General features: G+C 34.4%; 1 protein-coding gene across 2 annotated transcripts in view; it reads left to right on the top strand.

Moving 5' to 3' along the window:
* Positions 1-25,468, top strand: part of LOC126820649 (sodium/calcium exchanger 1) — a 145,690-nt gene that overhangs the window by 38,844 nt on the left and 81,378 nt on the right. For both annotated transcript variants that reach the window (XM_050548728.2, XM_050548729.2), the window contains exon 2: positions 16,323-16,423. In XM_050548728.2, the coding sequence (XP_050404685.1) occupies positions 16,323-16,423 (101 nt within the window). The remainder of the gene's footprint in view (positions 1-16,322; positions 16,424-25,468) is intronic.

Genomic DNA, 25,468 nt, shown 5'->3' with positions numbered 1-25,468 from the left:
CATCATTTAAATTTGTGAAACAGATCTATTGAATTTCAGCAATTTCTGTCAATAATTTCTAGATTTATGGCGATTGTAAACGTTTGAATGACAAAAGTGATCTGTATGAAATTTATATGCATTATTTAAATTAGTAAAACGAAAAAGCCTGTCAAATTTCAACAATTTCTGTAGATTACTTCCAGAGTTGAGACCCTTGTTTCAGTTTGTAGAACCTTGTTAACCCTCAAACAACAAAATTTATAATCTGATCTGTATGGAACTGTCTTTTAAAGGCCCCCGATTACCGACAAAGGAATAAATAGCTGCTGTGGGCGTATGTTTTGTTGCCTGGCAACCTATCTTTATTGACTTCCAGTTGGAAATACCAATTTCCGGTGTAAAACTCGGATCCAGTACCACTTTTTGCGACTTCTGAAGCATGGTAAATGTTTCATGCAGTAACTTTTGGGTCATTGGAATGTTCTTTCATGAGATTCAAAACAGATCTGACGTTTGTGGCAAGTAAACAAGTTTGATATCAAAAACAAAAAGAAATAACAAGCCATAAACGAAAACAAACGAAATTCCTATCTTGGAAATAAATACGCAGTCCACTACATCAGCGAAGCATTATCCTCGTCCCCTTGCATACCCCTGGTCATATTGGTACCAACCCTATTAAAAGCCTTGCACAGAGATGTACAAGGTCGACCATTATTCCGGAAACTGCACCACCCATGCAGCTTGTTTTACAACCACTTTCTGTTAGTTCAGTTAAAGCATGAGGGTCAGGCAGAGTAAGATTCTGCACAGGAACATACATGCCTTTATCCAACTGTCAGCCACTTTGTTCAATGGCAGGAAGGTTCGGGGATCTGGTCATGCACGACTTGTTGTGCACGGCGGTGTAATTCACCAATTCAGTAATTATCACTCCTTCGAAAAGTTCTTAAAACAGTTGATTACATGGTCGTCACCATCAAGCTTAAGCTATGCACAAACCAGGGAACAAAATAACCAGGTTCGCATCGCACTTTGCGATTCAGTTCCGATGTTACTAAGAGTCAATGGAAAAATTGATTAGCAAAATTTTGGTTGGGAATCTCTAAAGTTGCGAATCGTTTTTATACGCCCACATGGAAATGTGGTCATATATTGCCGTTGCCCCCGTCCGTCAGTCTGTCGGTCCGTCGGTCCATCGTCCACAATTTCTTGTGAACACTCTACAGACTACATTTATCATATGATCAAGCTCTGAAATAAGCGTCCGGACACGGACAATGTCCGGGCGAATTGACCCCTTTTGACAGGCCAAATTGCCTTTCGTCTGGACATAATTGTCCGACCGTGTTTTTGTAAAACATTAAGTCAAAAATATTCGAGTCGATCGCTATTTATTATTAGACTCGAAAGTCCAGACCAAAAATATCAATGACCCGAGTCATAGTGAAAATGTTACTATATATATCTTGGCCGCGTGCAGATAAAACCTTCAATAATTTTTAGAATCGACCCTTTTATGCTGGTTATATCAACGACCCGAGTCATAGTAAAAATATTACTATTTATACATTTATCTCTCTTGGCCGAGTGAAGATAAAATAATGAATAATATTGAGAATCGGCTCTTTTACACTGGTTATTCGAGTCTCGTAGCTAGCTTTGCATTATTTGCGTACTTTCGTATATGATTAGCTCTATATCACACCTAATATGACATGTAATTATATAAATTATTTGTAATAAAAGTAATAATATTTTAAAACTAGAACTGCGATGCAGTAGTGACGGGTTTCACCAGTGCCACGTTACCCTAAACATGACACTTCCGGTACCAATGAAACCATTAAACAGGTTTCCACATGAGCATTGCACACATCAAAAAAATTGGACGCCGAATCAACCAAATCCAGCAATATCAATTCATTTTATACATTTGTTACATGTAATTGTACAGTACTTTCGGTGATAATGAAAATGTTCAATTAGTTTTATGAAATCAGAAATGGCATAAGGCATGATGTAAATCAAATAATAATTGCCACTTTTATAGACCAAAAACCTTGAAAAGCGACTTGTAGAAAATCGTCTCTTTCTCTGCAACCGTATAAGTTAGAAATCATTTTCTGGTATCTGTATGATCGTATGGGTTCAATCTATTTGCTGATTGGAATCAAATATCATAATTTTAAAAACATTACAAATCAGACTCATTTGAACAAAATATCTGTTTTGAAGGCTAAAAATACAGTTTTTGCCAAAATAACGTTACTTTCGGTGATAATGAAAATCTAAAAATTACTTGTATGAAATCGTAAATGGCATTAGGTATCACACAGTGAAAATTTCATGAAAATTCGAATAATAATTGACACTTTTATGGACAAAAACCCTTGAAAAGTGACCTGTTGAAAATTGCCTATTTCTCCGCAACTGAACAAGTTAGAAACCATTTTGTGATATCTATATGATCGTATGGGTTCATTCTTTTAGTTGATTAGAATCAAATATCAAAATCTTAAACAAACAACAAATACAACTCATTTGAATAAATTATTTGTTTCGAAGGCTATAAATACAGTTTTTGTCCAAATTTCGTCATTTCCGGTGACATTGAAAATGTTAAATTGAGTTGAACTATTCACAATTGACATTATGCATCAAATGGTTTCACTTTTATGAAAATCCAATAATAATTGACTCTTTTACAGGCACAATAGCGTAAAGAGTGACTCATGCAAAATTGACGATTTCTCGGCAACTGCGCATATTAAAAATTAATTTTCACATACATTCTCTCCGTATAGATTATTGCTACGAGTTTATGAAAGTTACGAAGTAATATTTTAAAATATGAAAACACTGGATGGGTTGTAAATAGCTTAATTTTACACCTTTTTTCACCTTTTAATCGAAATAGCCCGAAAACGGAATCGAAATTAAAAAAACTGGGCCTAACATTTTGTGTGCCTTTAAAGGGCGCACCCTTTCAGTTATACCAGATTTGAAAAAAATAATATTTGCTTTCGAAAAGTGGTACCTAACTGTCAAAATTGTAGTTTTTGGTAAAATTACGCCACTTCCGGTGCCGACAGATAACTCTATTGGTAACAAAAAAAATGGCAATTGAGACAACGGAGCATATGAACTTTGTTTTATACAAATCGAACAATAAATAATTAATCTAGGACTGAAAAACTGAATTAGCCAATGGCGGCCAAGGAAAATTACTGAGACAAAAAAAATTCAGATTTTTGCTCAAGTCAGATGACTCGTTAATTTTGCGTAAAACACGACTAAAAAATATTCATATATAAAAAAGTTTTTTGTAAAAATTTAAATTTTCGAAATTTGGCGCCTAATATCTGGGAAGATTTGCCGAAAATCAAAAATCAAAAGTAGCGTAGCTATGTGCCCCGTCTCCGGCTATGCCAAAATGTATCGGAAGTTAAAATCCAATGATTATTGTTAAAATTACTGCAATATTTCTAAAAACGATAGCTTCGATGATTTCGGACATTTCGCATTGTCGCAGAACGTTCAAAATAGCTTTATCCTCTAAGTCACACCCACTTTTCCAGTAAAACCGAAGAAATCGTAACGATCCGACAAGCAGTTGCTGAGATCTACTCAAAACAAAAGAAGAATAATAATAATAAGAACTAGACCTGAAAGCAGCACTGAACCGGCTTTCAGGAATCAGACAGGAAGTGTGTCATACAATAGCCCATTTATCGAGCTACCAAATGATACTTTAGATGTTCTGATCCGATCACACCCGACGGTGAAATCCCAATTGTTGCAAGAGCACCGATTTTTTTACTGTCTTTTTTTTTAAAATATCGAATATTTTTTTGACTACTTCCTGTTTACGGATCATTATCGGGATAGATTTAACAAGTGGTATGGGAACTTAACTTCCTGTACCAGAAGTTTCAGAAAGATCCATTGGACATTATACCATTAGAAGCAGATTTACAGATATAACGATTTTTCGACTTTTTTTCAAAGATTGTGGCCCTTTTGGGCCATTTATACTATATTGAGGCTTTTAAATTTAGATTCACGCCATAGACCACCGTTAGGACTCTAAAAGTGACATAGGTTTAAGAAAGGAAAGAGAGAAGTTTTCGAAATAAAAGCGTCTGAATAGACTCAAAAAAAGAAAATAATAGATTTTCAGCGTTCCATTATACATGTATATTGCCTAACCCGCGAATTTTTACCATTTAGATGTCATAAGATCGTCCATTGTTTGAACTATCCAATGACACTTTAGTTGTTTTGATTCAGTGGAATCTGGCGTAGTAATCACTTTTTTCGCAAGATCGCCATTTTTTTTTACTTTTTACGGTTTTCTAAAACGGAAAATACTAGATTTTCGGCATACCATAATTTATTTTCTAGCCATCTAAATCGCATCATTCAGATATCATATGATAGTCCATTAATGGGGCTATCCTGCGATACTTTAGTTCTTTTGATCCGCTATGATCTGATGGAGAAATCAAGTTTTCCGCAAGAGCGCTAGTTTTTTTTAACCTTTTTCTTCATTTTTTTGAATACGTCGGGATAGTTTTGATAACCTGATTGGCTTATCAAATAGCCACAGGGCTATGTAATGATATATTACATTGTCTGATCAGATAAAATGCCCCTTGGAAATCCTATGTTCAAAAGTGTCAAAAATTTCAAAATGTCAAAATATCGAAAATTAAATTTCAATAACTCAATACATATTATACATGGTTATAATCGTTATTAGGACAGCTATCTGAATGTATAACTTTTTTTTGAAAATCTGTTAAAATAAAGAAATAATAGAGCATTTTCTAAAATTTGACGATTTTTTAACTTTTTTCGATTTTCAGTACGTTATTTTACCTTTTCCAGAAATTTTAATGTCTTAGTGGATGGATTCATGCACAAGACTACCGGAGGGACTCTCGATAGGGAAAGTTTTAAAAAAATGCTTGGAGTAGTTTTCGAGATATAGGCGTCCAAAAACGCTCCAAATCAGAAAATACTTGATTTTCAGCATGTCATATTTTGCTGCCCTCTCATGGGATTCGTGTGAAATTGGTATCATATGATAGTCACATCCCCGGGCTACCCACCGATACCTTAATTCCTTTAATCCGTTGATATCGGGTGGAGAAGTCACGTTTTCCCCAAAAGCACCTATTTTTTGCGTTTTCTTCAAAATATCAGACAATTTTTCGACAACTTCCGGTTTAAGGATCCTTGTCGAAATAGCTTTATCAGTTGGATTTGGACTATAACTTCCTGTTCCAGAAACGTCGATTCGGCCGTAAAACGAAACTAGTTAGTTTACTTTATAATTAGTTTACAAGAAAATGTTCAAGTTGACTATGGATGTAATTAGGGACAGACTTTTTATACGAAAATATCTCACTTTGTTGGACACTTCCGAGTTGAATGTAAATAGAAGAGCTGTGAAAACATGTCGAATAAAATAACTTCTTACTTTTCCCAACCCTCGGACACGGATATCCCGGCTAGTGGGACCGTTCCAGAAAATTCAAAGACTGGTACTGTGTCTTATGTCTCTTATAAAGACACTTCTAAACGGGGGCCGTCGCCATCACCAGTTCGAAAATTACAAACACGAACCGTAGAAAAGTGGATCAAAAATGACTTGGCAGATTCTGAACCATTTACGACAACTCAAGATGTCTATTCTTTAGTTAAATTTGAATCTTAATCAGAGTTTTTAGGATTTAGTCCCGAGCCCCACCAAAGAGATTAATGACATTATTATATGAACTATAAAGTTGTATTCCATATACATATAAAAACTTAAAACTCCAGGTTGTATGTGAGTCGTCAATTTATTTTATTAATAAATGTACATGTATGTACATGTATTATAATATATATAAACATAGTAAATTTCAACAGTTTTTTGGTTTAATATACTTTATAAAGTATTTGTCAGGCTGAAAATCTGAAATGTCCAGCCGAAAATCAGTTACCAACCAATCCAATCCCGGGTTGTTCCCGAGATCGGCGAGGGCAACCATTTGTTTTGCGGACAAATAGTTTGGGCAATTCCACGGTAGCGGACGTACATTTTGAACTCACCATATTATTATTACTTCCAATATTTTCTAACCATGAATAATTAACTGTTTGGGTTTTATATAGCATTAAAGACACATGATTTAAGTATCAATTGACATATAATTTAATTTGTTCATGAACACTGGAAATAAATATTGGCTCTTCAAAGTATAGGTAACGGACGTACAGAAATGAACACCATGATTTGCCTGCATGAACATAGTTTCAAAACTCTGTGAATTGTCTTGTGGAATTTAAAAGTTTTAATCCTTTTAAGAAAGGGCACTTATACTACATGTGTACTGCATAATCACTTCTCACATTTGGATTCTTGTAACCCAGTAAATTAGAAATTATTGTGGTAATGGACGTACATATTTTCTGGTAACAGACGTACGAGTGCAAATTGCTAACTCATTACATGAGATATGTAAACTTTCAAATAATCGGACTTATAGATAATAATAATAGTTAATGGAACAGTTACTTTCCTAAAAACATTACTCCTTGAATGAAATATTGTGACCTTAAAATTTTGGTAACGGACGTACATTTTTACCAAAAAATTTTGGTAACGGACGTACATACATCTATGAAACCCTAAGTAATTCAGACAATTTTGGCAAATGATTTCTTTTTACGGTCATAGTAACAAGAATGAGTGATGTTAGCTTTAAATATGAGTTTTTGAACAGTTCCATAAATAAATATGAATGAGAGAGATAAAATGGAAATATTTGGTAACATGAAATACTGTGAAAAGTAACGGACGTACATCTATGAAAACCCAAGTTATTCTGAGAATTTTTGCAAATCTTTTCTTTTTACGATCATTATAGTAAGAATGGGTTATTCTAGCTTTAGATTAAATTAGATATGAAGTTTTAAATAATTCTATATAAAAATATGATTGAGAGAGAAAAAAAATGTAAATATTTGGTAACGGAGTACATTCTCATAGTGATATTTTTCAATGTTGGTTACCTTCACAAAAATATATTATTTTTATATTTTAATGTTTAAATATTATGTTTATATACATTGTCATATAACTGATGCCAAATCATTCATTATGAGTCAGAATAATCAAACAAACACAAAGTAAGAAAATAAAATAGAATTATAAATTCGACATTTACAACGTAAACCTTGACACAAGACCAAATAAAAAAAAAATCGGAATAGTCTCCACCCAAATTGAGATTTTTCTTCAAAATATGGATTATTTCCCACCATATGACACTATTTTTGTCCACTTATCAACTAATTAAATTTTTCACCTAATTGTATACTTTAGTGTGGAATTGCCCGTTTGAATAAAAGTATTCTATAATTATGTAAATAAAGAAAAGGAACATTCATATTGATTTAAGTATTCATATGTTGTTCGTAACTTGACACATGCGATTTAAATGTACGTAATTAATTGACAAATCCCATTTTCCTTACCGAATTCCATATTTTCCACTTCTTGTCCCTCTATGATGTCATTAACAAGTCGTCTATGCTGTAAATGAGTTGTATGATGTCGTTAAATTCTCGATTGCTCTCGACGGGCTAAAAAGAGATGGAAATCGCGCGAACGTAATATTGACCAACAAGCAACACTTTTCGTAATGACTACAGTTTAAAACATTTCAAAAGTATAGCCGATAAGCATTTTGCCTTTTCTAAGATGAAATAAGAGTGGTTACATTTTATGACATTATTTACAATTTTTTCTTTATTTTTGGGTGACAATATCTTAAATAGCCAAATCGATGCTCTTGTTGTGCAGTATTTGAAAAATTGAACATCAAATCTTTGCAACTGCACCTCGGATAGTTGATTTAAACACATAAGATAAAGTGGGGATCAAATCAAAGTTCAGGAGTATGAAAATGTCACACTTTTGGTGCATGTCAAAACTGCAGAAAATGCATTTGACACATCTTTTTTTCAAGTGAATTTTTTTTATTTCACAAAATGACATTTTAATATTATCTTTACATCAGACCCCCAAAATAATTATCAACAATTCATTTATTGAATTCTATTTCTTGACTATTTTATCATCACACTGATAATCGTAGGTAACAAAGTGTCAGCTTCATGGAATGACCCATATATATCGTATTTACAGCTTAAATGTGTTTATTTCTGTCAACTGTCCTTTTTCAGGTGAACAGCGTTCACCATACTCGAAAGGTGTCTTTACTTTTTCGGGCGAATAGCATTCGCGGTACTTGTCCTTGAATCTGCCAATTTGTCATGAATCTTCATGTGTCTTTCCTTTTTCAGGGGAATTGCATTTGCGGTACTTGTTCTTGAATCTGCATTCAAACATTCAAATCATAAGAATATAAACACAACTAATACACAGTATCATATTGATTATAACAGTACAATGTAGTACATGTATATATTGGTTACAACTATATATGGCAAAACATCAATCATTAGATGATAATAATTATTTACTAATTATATAAATCATTTTAAGAGGTAGGAGTTGTCCGTTGTTTAATTTAACAGTTATATAATTACCCTGGTTAGAAAGGTACAAACAATTAAGGTATTTAAACAAATGATTACGAAAGAACATAACACTATAGACTTCTATGATAAGACATATAATACATGTTTAATATATAATAAATGACAACGTCCTACGCAAACAAATAATGAAATATGATAGTATCAGTAAATATAAAAAAACAAAGTAGTCGCGAACATCATGTCTCTTGACTGCTTCATATGTTAATAGAAAATCAAGCTTTATTTAAATAAGATGCTCGGAAAGTGAACCATACATTTATCCATTGCAATAAGATCAAAGCTGATTATACCACAGTATTCACCCACATTACAAAATTGTCCTTTTTGTTGTACTTATTGGAATAAACTGTAACAATGGCCAAATTCCAACCAACTTTATCAGCTAATCCATCCGAGCACGAGCTGTGTCTCGCCTCTAACATCAAAGAGCAGTTCCGTGTGAAAAGCGTGCACGAACCGACAGTATAAATTGTAAAATAAAGGCTGGATTCACAATCACCGAACCTGTGGTTTCTTAGTACCGTGGAGTAAAATAATAAAGCTATTTCATACAATCGAAAACAAGCGGACATATGAACAAGCGTCTCAATATTACTGTGTGAACCATCGTAAATTTTAAACGCATTTCTTCGATTATGAACAAACTACTTAACTTTCGTTATTATAAACTTACTTGTGTGTTTGAAATCAATTCCCGTCCAATAAAATCCATTGCACAACTAAATATCCTAACGTATAAAAAAAGTTCTCTCTTGACAAATTTGACTATTTACTTGTATTTTCGACTGAGTAGACGACAACAATGATTTCGTTAGGTGTTGGACGACCCCATTGCAGCTGTTGAGGGGGTGGTTTAATTTTGACAGATAGTTTGATAACCACGTTTTGCAATGAAAACAAAGCGCGATCATTTCGATCGTTTGAGTTTAGGCAACGGAAAATATCAACTGAAGATTTATATTGAAACCATGGACCGTATAGCCCCGTTGGTTGGATTCTCTGCTGCTCGCTCAAGACATGACGAGATCTCAATTGTCAACGGCAAATCAAGCGATGTGATATTTGACATAGCTGGATTTTCTACAGATTAATTTCTCGAACTTACAGTATTCTTATAGTTACATGGTAATTTTTCAACCCAATAAGTATTCCTATCCGGTAGTGACAAATTTATCCAGTTTAGAACTTTGGAATTTCCATATGCAGCAGTTGAAAATTGTGGAATGATCGATTTCAATATTTTCGTAGTTTTGTAAGCATTTTGGGTTTTGCTAAATACTCCAAATTCCCACATGTACGAAGGATTTTAATATTATGAAAATAAAGTTCAGGAATAATACTGTCCAGAATGATGATTAATTGTGCAGAATAAAATATTAAAAGAATGTTTTATTAGGTTTGTTTTTAACGAAAACTCAACATGTTTTTTTCGAATTCACATGGGTGCGTCCGAAGTAAACAAAGACGATGTGTTGATACATTTACTACATTTACAGTAGTCTATCTTTGTATGGGTGGCAAAGAAAAAAAGAGTAGCAAGATTAATAAAAAATATTATGAATTGATTTATGTTTCTTTGCTTTTAAACTTAATACTGGTTATTGCGCGAGGGGAGGTAATTTTATTTTAGTCACGATTGTCCGGTCTATTTTTTGTTGCGGCACAGAATTCTAAAGGCTTCGTGGACGTTTCCTGTTCATCCATATACGACAACAATGATTTCGTTAGGTGTTGGACGACCCCATTGCAGCTGTTGAGGGGGTGGTTTAATTTTGACAGATAGTTTGATAACCACGTTTTGCAATGAAAACAAAGCGCGATCATTTCGATCGTTTGAGTTTAGGCAACGGAAAATATCAACTGAAGATTTATATTGAAACCATGGACCGTATAGCCCCGTTGGTTGGATTCTCTGCTGCTCGCTCAAGACATGACGAGATCTCAATTGTCAACGGCAAATCAAGCGATGTGATATTTGACATAGCTGGATTTTCTACAGATTAATTTCTTGAACTTACAGTATTCTTATAGTTACATGGTAATTTTTCAACCCAATAAGTATTCCTATCCGGTAGTGACAAATTTCTCCAGTTTAGAACTTTGGAATTTCCATATGCAGCAGTTGAAAATTGTGGAATGATCGATTTCAATATTTTCGTAGTTTTGTAAGCATTTTGGGTTTTGCTAAATACTCCAAATTCCCACATGTACGAAGGATTTTAATATTATGAAAATAAAGTTCAGGAATAATACTGTCCAGAATGATGATTAATTGTGCAGAAGTAAAAATTAAAAGAATGTTTTAGTAGGTTTGTTTTTAACGAAAACTCAACATGTTTTTTTCGAATTCACATGGGTGCGTCCGAAGTAAACAAAGACGATGTGTTGATACATTTACTACATTTACAGTAGTCTATCTTTGTATGGGTGGCAAAGAAAAAAAGAGTAGCAAGATTAATAAAAAATATTATGAATTGATTTATGTTTCTTTGCTTTTAAACTTAATACTGGTTATTGCGCGAGGGGAGGTAATTTTATTTTAGTCACGATTGTCCGGTCTATTTTTTGTTGCGGCACAGAATTCTAAAGGCTTCGTGGACGTTTCCTGTTCATCCATATACACGGTCCATGTTGAAACCATTGATCGCCAGTCTATCAAATTTTATTCACAATGAAAATATCACTGATACTCGTAAAAATAAAGTCATATATAAACTAAAAATATGTTACTAATTTATCATATTAAAGATAATCATGGGTAATATTTAAGGCCCGTAAAACAAATGTAATTGTTGTTGTGCAGCATGTGTGTTCAAAAGAAAATTATCTCATCCGAGTAGCTAATCAAATCATTAAAACAAAATATTTCAAAAGATGTACAGTTATAAAATTTGCAGAGATTTTACTAGAATGTAAAAGACGGCAACAAAATAAAAGAATATGGACAGTTATGACGTGTGTGAACGCCCAAACACAATGCCGAGCCGAGATTTGTACTGTAGCTTTTTCTTAAACCAAACTTGAATTGGTCGTAAAAGTGCCGATTTGCTATGCTGTCACCCATTATACGAAATGATATCTCACGGAAAGTGACATAATCAGCTTCCATATTGGTATTTTTCTGTGTCAAAGTTTGTGGGAATTCAATTTTTCAAGAGAAAACTTTTTTATTCGTTGGGATAATTAGTTGTGATGTGGATTTTATTTAACGGGAGTCGATTTCAAACACACAGGTAAGTTTATAATAACGAAAGTTAAGTAGTTTGTTCATAATCGAAGAAATGTGTTTTAAATTTACGATGGTTCACACAGTAGGTCATATCAGTATTTTGCTTTCAAAGACGAGCTTGTTACACAGAGTTCGATCGAATCTGAATAATGTTCAGCAGTGGGCAATATCACCATGGGTGGAAGCCGGCACATGTCCCTATTTTCATTAGTGTTATTTGATATGTGAATTATCATTTGCTATAATATATAGTGAGGAAATTACTTTTTCTTGGTAGTCATATCTATGACCCAGGCAAGAAACTATACATTTATATATTAATAGGCTACGCCCAAACTTATGATAATTAGAATTTTACCGATATTTGCAGAAATTTACTAAATTGGCACGAAATCTATACACGATTTTCACAAATATCACCATTGATACTTCCCAGTGTAATGTTTCGACTTGTATCAGTTCGATATCTATTGGGAGAGTATGCTCCTTGCCAAACAACATTTGAAATGGACATAGGTTGGTAGATTCTGTTGCTGGAGTTGCTCTGTAAGCCATGAGGACTGCTGGAAGAACAGGACGGCTGAGTTTGAATTTCGTGAAAATCGACCCAAAACTGACAGACAAAATGGCCGCCCTTTGTTCTCAAATAGTGTAAAAATATGGTATATCAAGGTTGAGGACCCTATAGAGGTCATAATTTTAATCTGATTTTGTTGAAACTTGAAATGTAAGTTTAAAACCCAAAGATCTCGGTTCCTTTCGATATTCGCGCATATCGGACCGTAACTTCCTGAATTATACCCCCTGATTGTACGAAAAATCGCGTTTTTAGCTGACGGCTGAGTTTGAATTTCGTTGAAAATCGGCCCAAAATTGACAGACTAAACGACTGCCGTTCGTTCTCAAATAGCGTAAAAATATGGTATATCAAGGTTGTAGACCCTAAAGAGGTCACAATTTTTATCCAATTTTGTTTAAACTTGAAATGTAAGTTTATAACCCAAAGATCTCGGTTCCTTTTGATATTCGCGCATATCGAATTGTAATTTTCTGAATTATGGCCCTTGATTGTAGGAAAAATCACTTTATTTTTAGCTTGTTCTCTATCCATCTCTTGAAAATGTGGGCGTATCCAGCCTGGCAGCCGCTGGTTATCTGATTTTGATGAAACTTAAAATATATCTTTATATCCCAAAGATCTCAGTCCCTTTTGATATTTGCGCATTTCAGACCATAACTTTCTGGATTATTGACCCTGATTGTACAAAAAATCCTGTTTGTTTTTAGCTTGTTCTCTATCCATCTCTTGCAAAATGTGGGCGGATCCTGCCTGGCAGCCGCTGGTTGATTTATTCATATGTCTCCACTAGTGTTGAAACTACTATTCGGATATTCGTTAACGGATACAAAATAAGGGTTATCCGAATCATTTTACTATCCGTTTACTATTCGTTACAATATATTCTGACATCCCGTATGCTCTATCTCTATATTTAGCCATTTTTCCATCTGATTACTTTGAAATTTTCCCCAATGCAATTGATCACATACGCAGCTCTGAGCATAAATGTCAACATTATGCTTATTATTTAGTGATAGTAACAAATAGAATTATTAATGCAGTGCAATGAAAACAGTAGCCTAAATAAAAAAAAATATTCATTCATTCCCTGCGCTAGTTTACGGCATACGAGTTTAGACCGTGTTTTGACTTCCCACAATGAAATTTATTCATAACGACCTAGGTCACGTATATTCCCACTTACTGATTGGTTCAATAGTAGTAGATTATTAGAATGAGGCAAACGACCTTGGCGGTATAAATCAAAATGGCACATGTTTTTATTTTACTTTAAGGTCATGACACGAAGAAGCCTATTGATTTTCAGCGATTTCCGATAATTACTGCCAGAGTTATGGCCCTTGATCACTTTGAAATATTCTGTGGAAGCTCTAGAGGCTAAAGTTAATATCTGATTGACTTTAAATTTATACACAGTGTTTAAGGTCGCAAGACATAGAAGCCCAGTGGTTTTCAACGATTTCCAATAATTACTACAAGAGTTATGGCCCTTGATAACTTTGAAAAATCTTGTGGACGCTCTAGAGACCAAAGTTATCATCCGATTGACTTTAGATCGATTAACAGAGTTTAAGGTCTTGAGACAAACAAGTAAATAATATTGATTTTCAATGACTTTTGATAACTTGAACAGCTAAATTCATGATATTAAATGTTTCGTATACTAAATGTTACCATGGGGCAGAACTAAAAGCCCAAAAAATTCTAATGATTTTCTGATAATTACGTAATAATAAGTTGTTACTCTAAATCAAATTTTAGTGTATTATAAATGTTTCATTATGGACAATAGAAAAAACATGCGACAACTCTTGTTGACTGCTCGGACGACTTAGCTGCTGTGGGCGTATGTTTCGTTGCCTGCTAACCTATCTTTCCAGAAATCGGATGGCAATCTCCCCATGTAACCAGCTTGGTTCTTATTGTTGTAGACAGTTCATCCTACTGGTTTCTTCTTATTCATAGATCATAAACACCGGATTCAGTTAGTTGTAGAACTTTATGTAGATACAGTAATAACAATTATAGATTTTCGGGTCAATTCCTAACAAATATTTCAAGGGCGTAAAAAAAATTTTTAATCCACTAGTCCAGGGATAGTAGTCTACTGTCAGGCATTAATATCCACTAGTCCATAGTTCGACAAGGTACAAGATTTAATCATCAATATTTGGGCATATGTTTTGTTGCCTGCCAACCTATTGTTTTTCATAAAGATCGTAGACTTGATTGCCTAATAATTAAGGATGTATACGGCTATACTCGGTTAACTGGTCATGGTTCGGTTGCACTGGTGAAACGGTTAAAAAAAACTACAAACCTATATTTGTTTTCATATCATATCTGACCTTCAAAACCAGGAATGGTAGCCACAACAATGTTTTCTTTCACTAAAGACCATAAAAATACTTCATATAGCACATGTCATTCGTAATATATCACAGTAAATTAACTCCTTTAATTCCCGCTCCAAGATTTGTATACGTTATGTTATTATTAGCACTTCCAGCAAAGCACGAGATAGCCTTGACTGATTAACAAATTAATTGTTTTACCGTATTAATTTACCTGGTCACTCTATAAAGAGTGTTTCAAAATGAAACAAACCAGTTTGATGTGCTGATATAATATTAAAATAGACAGGATAGTAAAATTGTTTATTTTATCACTCCAGTGCCATGCTTTGTGCCGATAGGGTCAAAGTTGACGACACACAGAGGTCACTGGAACCATCCATCATGGCGTGTGTGTAACGAACACGTGTAGTAAATTCTTTGGAAATACCTGACATGTTAAATAATCAAAATTATCTTGTATTTAAAAATACAAAGGTATGCTTTCAAATATTTATGTCAGAACTAATCTAATTATATAAAGTATAAGTGAGTCTTTTGTTTTTAAATCAACCTGATTTCAACTGGTTTATATGTGACCTGTCAAAGCGTGCAAGGTGGAGAAATGAAATGCTAAGAATGAATGAATAGAAGGGTACAAAAAATGTCCATACGACTCTTAAGTTTTAATACAGAAAATCTATTGTTATGATTGAGTTTTCCTTGGAATTTGAGAAATAAATGTGGGATATTTTATAGTTTATTTATCTATATCGTCACTAGTTTAATTCACAAACCAGTGAAACTAGAGCACTAACCCAGGACTAATACGGCTAAATAGTTCAATAGCCCGTAAGTTAGCCCGGACGTCGGGCTAGTGGATTTTTACAACCCTGAAATATTTGAATTGAAACAAAGCATCTATATGTATATTTCTTGCTAAAATAGATATATGGCAAAACCTAAATAATACTGTAAGGGAGTGGCAATTGTAATGAAGAGAAAAAAAATCAAATGGAGTTTAATACCTAACCGTTCAGTATCAACCAGGATAATTAAGATGTGCATATGCCCGCCATATATATCGGATCGTAACTTCCGGAATTATGGCCCCTGATTGTATGAAAAATCGCATTTTTAGCTAGTGGTTCCTCTAGAGGTCACAATTATTATCCGATTTAAAAAAAAATGTGTGAATATATCACCGTTACACTGTAATGATGCTTGAGGTCGAATTTCTGAAAATCAGACCAAAACTGCCGGACAGAAGTGTCCACAAGCTAAAAATGTGATATTTCGTACAATCAGGGGTCACAGTCCGTAAACTTATGGCATATATGCCAATATCGAAAGGAATCTTAGGAATCAAGATCTTTGGGAGATAGACCTATCTTTTAAGTTTCGTAAAAATCGAATAAAATTTGTGACACTGTAGAGTGTCCACAAACAAATTGGGGATAGACGGACAGACAGGGGCGACGACAATATACGTCCACATGAAAAACCTGCAATAGGCAGATTTAGCTCTTGCATAACCTATGTTTAAATGAGTATTTTGTTATTTCTTTTTCAGACAATTTGTACGTATCAGGATTGTGGATGATGAAGAATATGAAAAAAATGAGCTATTTTATGTGACTTTAGGAGAACCATATATAGCGAAAAAAGGCTCAGGTATAAAATAATTTTTTTCACTGAATTCTTTATGAGTTCTTTATTAAAGCTGTCCTTCAAACCAAGGAATTGTAGCTACCCCAGAGTTTTCTTTCACTAAAGACCCCTTACATCCTTAATAGTTGCAATTTGTTACAAATCATGTATATTTCTAAAGATAACTCTTTCAATTTCGGCTCAAAGCTTTTACATTACTACTATGATATAGTTTTTTAAATTCATCTTTTCTTTTCTTACATAATAGCAAAATCATTTATCACACAGCACAAGATTACCAACCTAATCCACATAACAAAATTTTAGTTTCCTTTCGGCTGTAATCAATTTTGCAACTCTTCCACAAAATAAATCACCATTTTACTTGTATGTACACTAGTGACGCTGGCTTGTTCATAAATTTGCTCCTGTATGTTGGTAGACTTCTCTTGTGTTTCGGAGAGCCACGGTGGATAAGTGGGTAAGATAAAAAAAGACGCTGGCTCGCTAGCCAGGAGGTTGCGTGTCCGATGCCTGTATTGGCCGAGAAAGTTCATCGCAGGATTTTCCAGGATGGTTTCCTGTTTTCAGTGGTGCAGGACGGAGGGCCTGACGAGGATAGCTGTCTAATCGTTCGGATGGGACAACAAACCAAGGTCCTGTGTATACATTGGCGTGCATGTAAAAGTAACGTCAAACAGTGGCTACTTAATTTTTTGTAATAATTTAAAAAATATTTTGGAAGCATTTTGTTTGATATAATTTTTATATACGTGATATAATTTTTATATACGTGTTCGTTTTATTTATTTCATAAGCGTAAGTTGAAAAACGTCAATTTGCCGTGTTTTGACGTTACGAAGAAAAATTTTGTCACGTTTTTAAATTAGGGTACCCTATTTCAAATGCTCGGCGAGGTCACTCATTATTAATATTTCTTTTTCATTTTAATATCACTAGAAAGATAATTGAACGATCTTTCGATCGGTCGGGGGTGCTTTGTTGACATTTCAAAATACCATGCTTTTTTTTTAAGTTGAACACTTCAATTCACATAATCTTTTTTTGAGGCAATTTGCCGTTTCGATGCTATTAAAATCAACAAAATCGGAACATGTTAAGTGACCTCGCCGGGCATTTGAAAATGGTATACCTCGGAAAATGGTTTGGAAAATAATTAATAACGTAGTTTGGCATGTGATGACGTCATTTCAACACGTGAAGAAAACAATAATTTCAAGTGCCTAAGACCCATATTCAGGGTAAATTACGTCTAAATGCAACTCGTTGTTCATTTATGAAATAAGCGTTATGTTATATGAATAAATGACTTGCCTGAAAAGACATAATGATAGATAATTCCATTATTTTAATGCTTCTTGACAAGGATCCACAATGTTTACATCACGTGACTCGTATTCGCGCGCTTTTATCGAAGGGAAATTTCCTCTCAGCTCCAATTAGTATTACACACGCCTTTACGTTTGACACCAAATATTTTTCAACCGTTAAAAAATTGCCAAACATAGACAAGTATTTCAATGTTCTGAATTACTTAATTCTCTGTTGTTCATGCCTAATTTGAAGTATTTAATCTGCACACGAATGAAAATGAAATCGGAAAATATCAACATGGTATGGGAGAACCATTTCCGGTTGCGACTTGCATTCGTCTGAAGGAACGGACTTAGGGATAACAATAACATGATTTCTAACCATGGCAAAAGAATTAACACCAACAAAAAATAATTTAAATAATGGCTCAAATTCTGGAATTCCCGTTGACGATTTACAATAAAATGGCCGTACAGTCCGTCAGTCTGATGATACCCGATTGTTACAAAGGCAATTTATTCAATATTTTATCATTATATATCGGTTTTCATACTAATTTGCATACTTTGCGGATATTATTTGCTACGCGGAGCCATTCTCGCATACACTCGTACAGTACACGGCGGGTTTACCGTTAGTTGCCAGTAACGTTGTTGCTTCTTCCTTAGCCATATTTCCTTCTGACTTAATAAAAAATGTTTTCAAGCTGTTTTCCATGTGTGAAAAAAACAAATTACAATTATAAATAAAACCCAGTATAAATAATTTACGACTTCTACTTCCGTGTCGGTCGTCAAGACAAACAAAATGGCTTCCAAAACAAATGTCAGACAAAAATACCGGGAAACTTACGGCAAAGAATTTCCAGGAACCATTACGTCCTCGTGTAGAGGCGATGAATTCGCATTTTGTTTAGTCTGTAGGAGTGATCTATTATCTTCACTTAACAACAAATTTAGGTCATGCCTACATGTAAATGACCAAAAGCATTGCATACTTTCGTATATAAAAATAGGTAAAAAAAACCTCAGATGCATGGACCTAAATCCCCAGCTGTTTTTATCCAATAATACAAGGTACTGCTTTAAATAGGTGCTAATTTCTCAAAATTTTCTTGGGGCACTTAGGCGGGCCCCAAACCCCACGCCTTTCAAGCCTCTAACGCTTGCGGCGTCTCCAGCGCTAACGGTGATTCGCACCGATCATACTTGGGCCTGCGGTCCTCGCTCTACCCTCAATACAAGGCATTCTGATTTTCAATCTCTTCAGGTTGGCATGTATGTAAAATGCTTATTTTTAAATGTGGTGATCACTTTTTGGGTCATGGTAAACAGCGTAAAAAATGGTCAAAAATTGCATTTTTTCCATTTTGGTTGCTATGACAACCAAAATTGATAATATATGGCGGATTAAAAATATGTAATTTTAAAAATTCGCAAACTTTTATCATTATATATCGGTTTTCATACTAATTATTTATATGTTTAATTCATTGTAATTTTGGGAAAATACATGTATTTAACACCAAATTTTATTTGTTAGCCAGTAAAAAAACAAATTGAATCTAGGCCAACAAACACAGGGTGAAGGCTTTATTAAATTTAATAGGCCTAGATTTGATGTTGTTGACGAAAAAACACGAATAAAAAAAGGGGAGTTGCTCCACGATAGTCTACATTTGGAGGAATAATGAAAATGTTCAAATGTAAAGTAGACCTACATTGTAAAAACAAAACAATTCTTCCAGTCAAAATCCTAGCATTAGTGCCACCCTAGGCCTACATGTACCTTAGCCTACTGTCGTATGGGTACCTACCTAGTCTTCTTTTAAAAGTTTTAGAGAATTATTTAGATGCACCACAAATAATTTGTTTTTATTGGTCAATGTTGTTAGATAATAATGTATATACAAAATAGAAATCTTCTTGTAACATGTAAGCAATACATGCAGAGAACAAACAATAGTGAAACAACAGTTACTGGTATGTTATTTTTAAAATTATATAGTTGCTATGGCAACCACCCAAAGTTCTTAATATTTTACTAAAAATTATGCAATTTATAAAAATTATGCAATTTATAAAAATTATGCAATTTATAAAAATGATACAATTTATAACATTTAATATCACATTGCTTTTAGATGCTAAAAGCTTTCTTTCAAATGGGTTATCAGTGATCACATGTTTCATTATGGTAAAAACATGTACCATTCAAAATTATATAAAATGGCATTTTTGGGGTTTGTTTTTCGTTTTGGTTGCTGACAACAAAATATATGTTAAATATACAAGAGTAAAGATATGTAATTTTTAATATGCACAAACTTCTGGACTTGTAAACAAAATTCACTTCAAGATTTCAATTCCTTCATATTTCATTTACAGTATCTCTTAATACCAGCCAAATAAATGGGCAATTTGCTACCGCGGAATGTTTTCAAAAGTGAACCTCTTTCCAGCTCTTGAGAGAAGACATATAAAGATTTTGATTTTATTTATTTTTTAAAATCTTGCCCAATAGCTTCTTATTTTAGATAATACAATTATCAATATTGGTGTCATAATTATTGAAAAATAATGCTTTTTTAAAAAAAAATATACAGTGGTTGCTATGGTAACCACTCAAACTCCTTAATATTTTGCTCAAACTTATACAATCCATATCATTTGACATTATATGGGTTTCAAATAATTTAAAATCATACATGCCAACTATTCCGATTTTGTCGGAATCATTCCGATTTTCTGAGTCTAATTCTGAATTCCGATTTTACTCTTTATAATTCCGTTTTTTAAAATTTATTGGAAGAAAGTTATTATATTTCATTCCTGACCTTTCTGATTGATACAATCCTTCTCGTTTTATTTTTACATTGACGACTGTCTCGGCATTCTCGCTGTTTGTTGTGAATCTGATGGCGATAGGACTGTTTATCGTAGTATGAGTCGGTAAAACAACGAAAATAGTCGAGAACATATGTCATGTTTTCCTTATTATTATTAATATAAAATGGAATAAGCTATTATGTCTGGACTAATCAAGATCAAAATGTCATGTGGTTATTTCCGTCATTTGCTGTGTCTAATTTGCATAATTCGCGGTAAAACGACGGAAATTGCCGAAAACATGTCTCCAGTTTTCTCGATTATTATTAATAAAAATGGAAAAAGCTAATATGTCTGGACTAATCGAGATTAAAATGTCATGTGGTTATTTCGTCATAGGCCGTGCCTAATTTGCATACTTTGCGGATATTATTTGCTACGCGGAGCCATTCTCGCATACACTTGTACAGTACACGGCGGGTTTACCGTTAGTTGCCAGTAACGTTGTTGCTTCTTCCTTAGCCATATTTCCTTCTGACTTAATAAAAAATGTTTTCAAGCTGTTTTCCATGTGTGAAAAAAACAAATTACAATTATAAATAAAACCCAGTATAAATAATTTACGACTTCTACTTCCGTGTCGGTCGTCAAGACAAACAAAATGGCTTCCAAAACAAATGTCAGACAAAAATACCGGGAAACTTACGGCAAAGAATTTCCAGGAACCATTACGTCCTCGTGTAGAGGCGATGAATTCGCATTTTGTTTAGTCTGTAGGAGTGATCTATTATCTTCACTTAACAACAAATTTAGGTCATGCCTACATGTAAATGACCAAAAGCATTGCATACTTTCGTATATAAAAATAGGTAAAAAAAACCTCAGATGCATGGACCTAAATCCCCAGCTGTTTTTATCCAATAATACAAGGTACTGCTTTAAATAGGTGCTAATTTCTCAAAATTTTCTTGGGGCACTTAGGCGGGCCCCAAAACCCACGCCTTTCAAGCCTCTAACGCTTGCGGCGTCTCCAGCGCTAACGGTGATTCGCACCGATCATACTTGGGCCTGCGGTCCTCGCTCTACCCTCAATACAAGGCATTCTGATTTTCAATCTCTTCAGGTTGGCATGTATGTAAAATGCTTATTTTTAAATGTGGTGATCACTTTTTGGGTCATGGTAAACAGCGTAAAAAATGGTCAAAAATTGCATTTTTTCCATTTTGGTTGCTATGACAACCAAAAATGATAATATATGGCGGATTAAAAATATGTAATTTTAAAAATTCGCAAACTTTTTGACATATTCCCATAATTTCACTTGTGTATCTCCATTCCTACTTATTTTATTAATGACCCAAAAACGCCCCAAAAATAGGCAATTTGCTCCCGTGGAAAATTGTTAAAAAATGAACATATATTCAGCTCTTGAGAGAAGGCATATAGATATTTTTACTATTTCTTTTTCTGTTTATCTTACTTGATAGCTACTGACTTTAAAATGCATAACAACCAGATTCAATATTTTAGATATAACATGGACAAGACCATTTTTAATGAAAAAATTGACCAAAATCACTTTGACATAAGGGAATTTTTGAGAAAACCTATGTATTTTGGAGTTGCTGGGGAAATCGGAGTAATTGTTACACAAATGTGAAAATCGAAACATAATTAGCCTTAAAGTTGTATTTCATGAATTTACATCTACATTTTTGATAGTTTTGATTCGAAATGAAATATGGCATCGCAAAAACACCAAAAATGACTTTTCCAAGGTGTTGAAAAACCTTTCTTCCGCGAAAAGTCAAAAATCACAACCTCCATCCGATTTTGAATCTGTAAAAAGTTTTGTGAGAAGAATGATGAGATCTGCTTGAAAAACTTATAAATTAAAATCAAATGTTTAATCATAATCTCAAAATCACCTTTTCCACCTAGTAAAAGATCAATTGGCAGATGGAATTCGATATAAGAGTAGGCCATAGTGCCGCTACACTGTATGGCATATGCCAGTCTTCATTAGCCCAGGACATTAAATCGCATTTTATTTCATTTCATTGTTCAAGCAGAACAGAGGGACATTAAACCCCATTTCATTTCATTTCATTTCATTTCTTGCATTTCCATGATTGTGACAATCTTGTCTTCGTAAAGATTATCACAACGGAGCAATGGCTGCTCTCTAATAAAAGCTTTTTATACGCCCACATTGAATGACGGTTGTGTTTGAATTTCATGAAAATCTACCGGACAAAATGGCCGCCCCTCGTACGTAAACAGTGTAAAAATATAGAATATCAAGGTTGTGGACCCTCTTGACCTCACAATTTTGATTTTGATCGATTTTGATGAAACTTGAAATATATGTTTATAACCCAAAGATCTTGGTTCCTTTCGATATATGCATACATCAGATCGTAACTTCCTGAATTATCTGATTTAAAAAAACGTGTGAATATATAAACCGTCACAGCGTATTGTTGGTTGGGTTTGAATTTCATGAAAATCGGACCAAAACTGATGGATAAATGGCTGCCCCTCGTATAACGCAAATGGTGTAAATATGTGGTGGTATATGAAGGTTGTAGACCCTCTAGAGGCCACAATTTTTTCCCGATTTTGATGCAACCTTAAATTTATGATTATATCACAAAGATCTTGGTTTCTTTCGATATTTGCGCATATCTGATTGTAACTTCCTGAATTATGGCCCTTGATTGTATGAAAAGTCGCGTGGAGAGTGGAATCCTGGTAATTGAGCGGGGATTTGGCTTGTGTGCCCTTTCTCTGCAACACATTACTTTGGCCCATGGTTCACCAAGACGGGTGGTCAGAGTGGCCCACTCCGATTAATCGGCTTTGGTCGATTTTAGCTCTGTAGAATGTACCCTTTCCCAGTTTAATGCTCTGTTGTTTATTCACCCAGCATACTACCTACCTTTATGTCCTAGTACATTCTACAGAGCAACGGCTTGCGTCAAAGAGGTTACAAAAGTATTTTTACTTTCTGGCTTGAGTATACCCCTTGTTGAGCCCAGAGGCCATGCACTGGTTATCCGTGCTAGTCCTCCCCCTGGTAGGCAGGGTAGTAACCTAGGGGACGACGAGTAGTGAAAATTGAAAAAAAAAACACTGAAAGAACAAAGCAAAAAACAACGTTTCTAATTTATCTATTAATTCAAAAAAGAATTCAAAGGCATGGCCGAGGTCCCTATACTGACCTGTCTAAAGTTTCACCCTTCTTAAAGCGGAAATTGCAAATTTTCATGTGGACGTATATTGTCGTCGCCCCTGTCCGTCCGTCCGTCCGTCCACAATATTGTTTGTGAACAGTCTACAGGTCACAATTTTTATCCGATTTCAACGAAACTTGAAATATAGGTTTATCACCCTAAGATCTCGGTTCCTTTCGATATTGGCATGTATCGGACTGTAACTTCAGGGCTTGCCACGAGACGAAGGCAACTGCTCGCGCTCGCGCTGTGCTCGCGTAAATCTACATTTACGCGAGCGGTTCGTTGCTTGCGCAAAATTTTAAGAAAACCCTGTAAAAATAATCAAAATATTGACAAGTTTATTGCCGAAACTAACCCAACAATGTCAATAACGTCATAAATTCGTCTTTCAAACTGAGATTCACCCAGCTGCACGCGGCATTTCCTCCTGAAATTTGATTGGCTAATAAAGTTACTCGCAACTTGTGTTACTAAAAATACACTTTAGACCTGAACGTCATGACTGGTTTTCCTACGAACACCAGTAACAAACACGTGATAATCGAGTCTAAAGTAAAGAATGTTTACATCCGGCATTTGGCATTCATGCTAAATGAACACGTTTCAAACTAATATTTATCGGTATTTCCTATTTTATCAGAACTTCGGTTTTTATTCCATTGTGCAGTCGTATAATTTTCAATCTAAGCGTAATAATGGCCAAAGGCAACCTGATTGCCCTATCCACATTTATTTCGTGGGGTGAAGAAATCCATACGGAAATTGGTTTTAATAAAGAAAAGTACGTATGACTGTCAAAAACAGAAAGCGATGGTCACACATGTTTACTGCAAACTTTGTGCCAGGAATAGCAATTTTCTTATGATTTTAAATTGAAACAATGTTACAAAATGTGTGCTCACGCAAACAACATTTTGAGTGAGCAATTTTTATTGCTCACCTTGCTCGCCCAAACCTAAATTTGCGTGAGCAGTCATCTGCTCGCCATCAATTTATTCGTGGCCAGCCCTGAACTTCATGGATTATGGCCCCTGATTGTAAGAAAAATCACGTTTGTAGCTTGTGAACACTGTAGAGGTCACAATTTTTATCCGATTTTGTTGAAACTTGAAATGTATGCTTATAACCCAAAGATCTCAGTTCCTTTTGACATTCGTGCATATCGAATGTAACTTCCTGAATTATGGCCCCTGATTGTTCTAAAAATCGCGTTTTTTGGCTTGTGGACCCTATAGAGGTCATAATTTTTATCCGATTTAAAAAAACGAGTTATTATATCACCGTTAGACCCTAAGGACGGCTGAGTTCGAATTTCGTGAAAATCGGCCCAAAACTGACAGACAAAATGGCCGCCCTTCATTCTCAAATAGTGTAAAAATATGGTATATCAAGGTTGTGGACCCTATAGAGGTCACAATTTTTATCCGATTTTGTTGATTCTTGAAATGTAAGTTTATAACCCTAAGATCTCTCTTCCTTTCGATATTCGCGCATATCGGACCGTAACTTCCTGAATTATGGCCCTTGATTGTACGCAAAATTATGTTTTTAGCTTGTGGACCGTATAGAGGTCATAATTTTTATCTGATTTAAAAAAAAGTTTTATTATATCACCGTTACATCCTAAGGACGGCTGAGTTCGAATTTCATGAAAATCGGCCCAAAAC

The sequence above is a fragment of the Patella vulgata genome, chromosome 5 (assembly GCF_932274485.2).
Source record: "Patella vulgata chromosome 5, xgPatVulg1.2, whole genome shotgun sequence".
NCBI lineage: Eukaryota > Metazoa > Mollusca > Gastropoda > Patellidae > Patella > Patella vulgata.
This window is presented reverse-complemented; position numbering and strand designations above follow the sequence as displayed.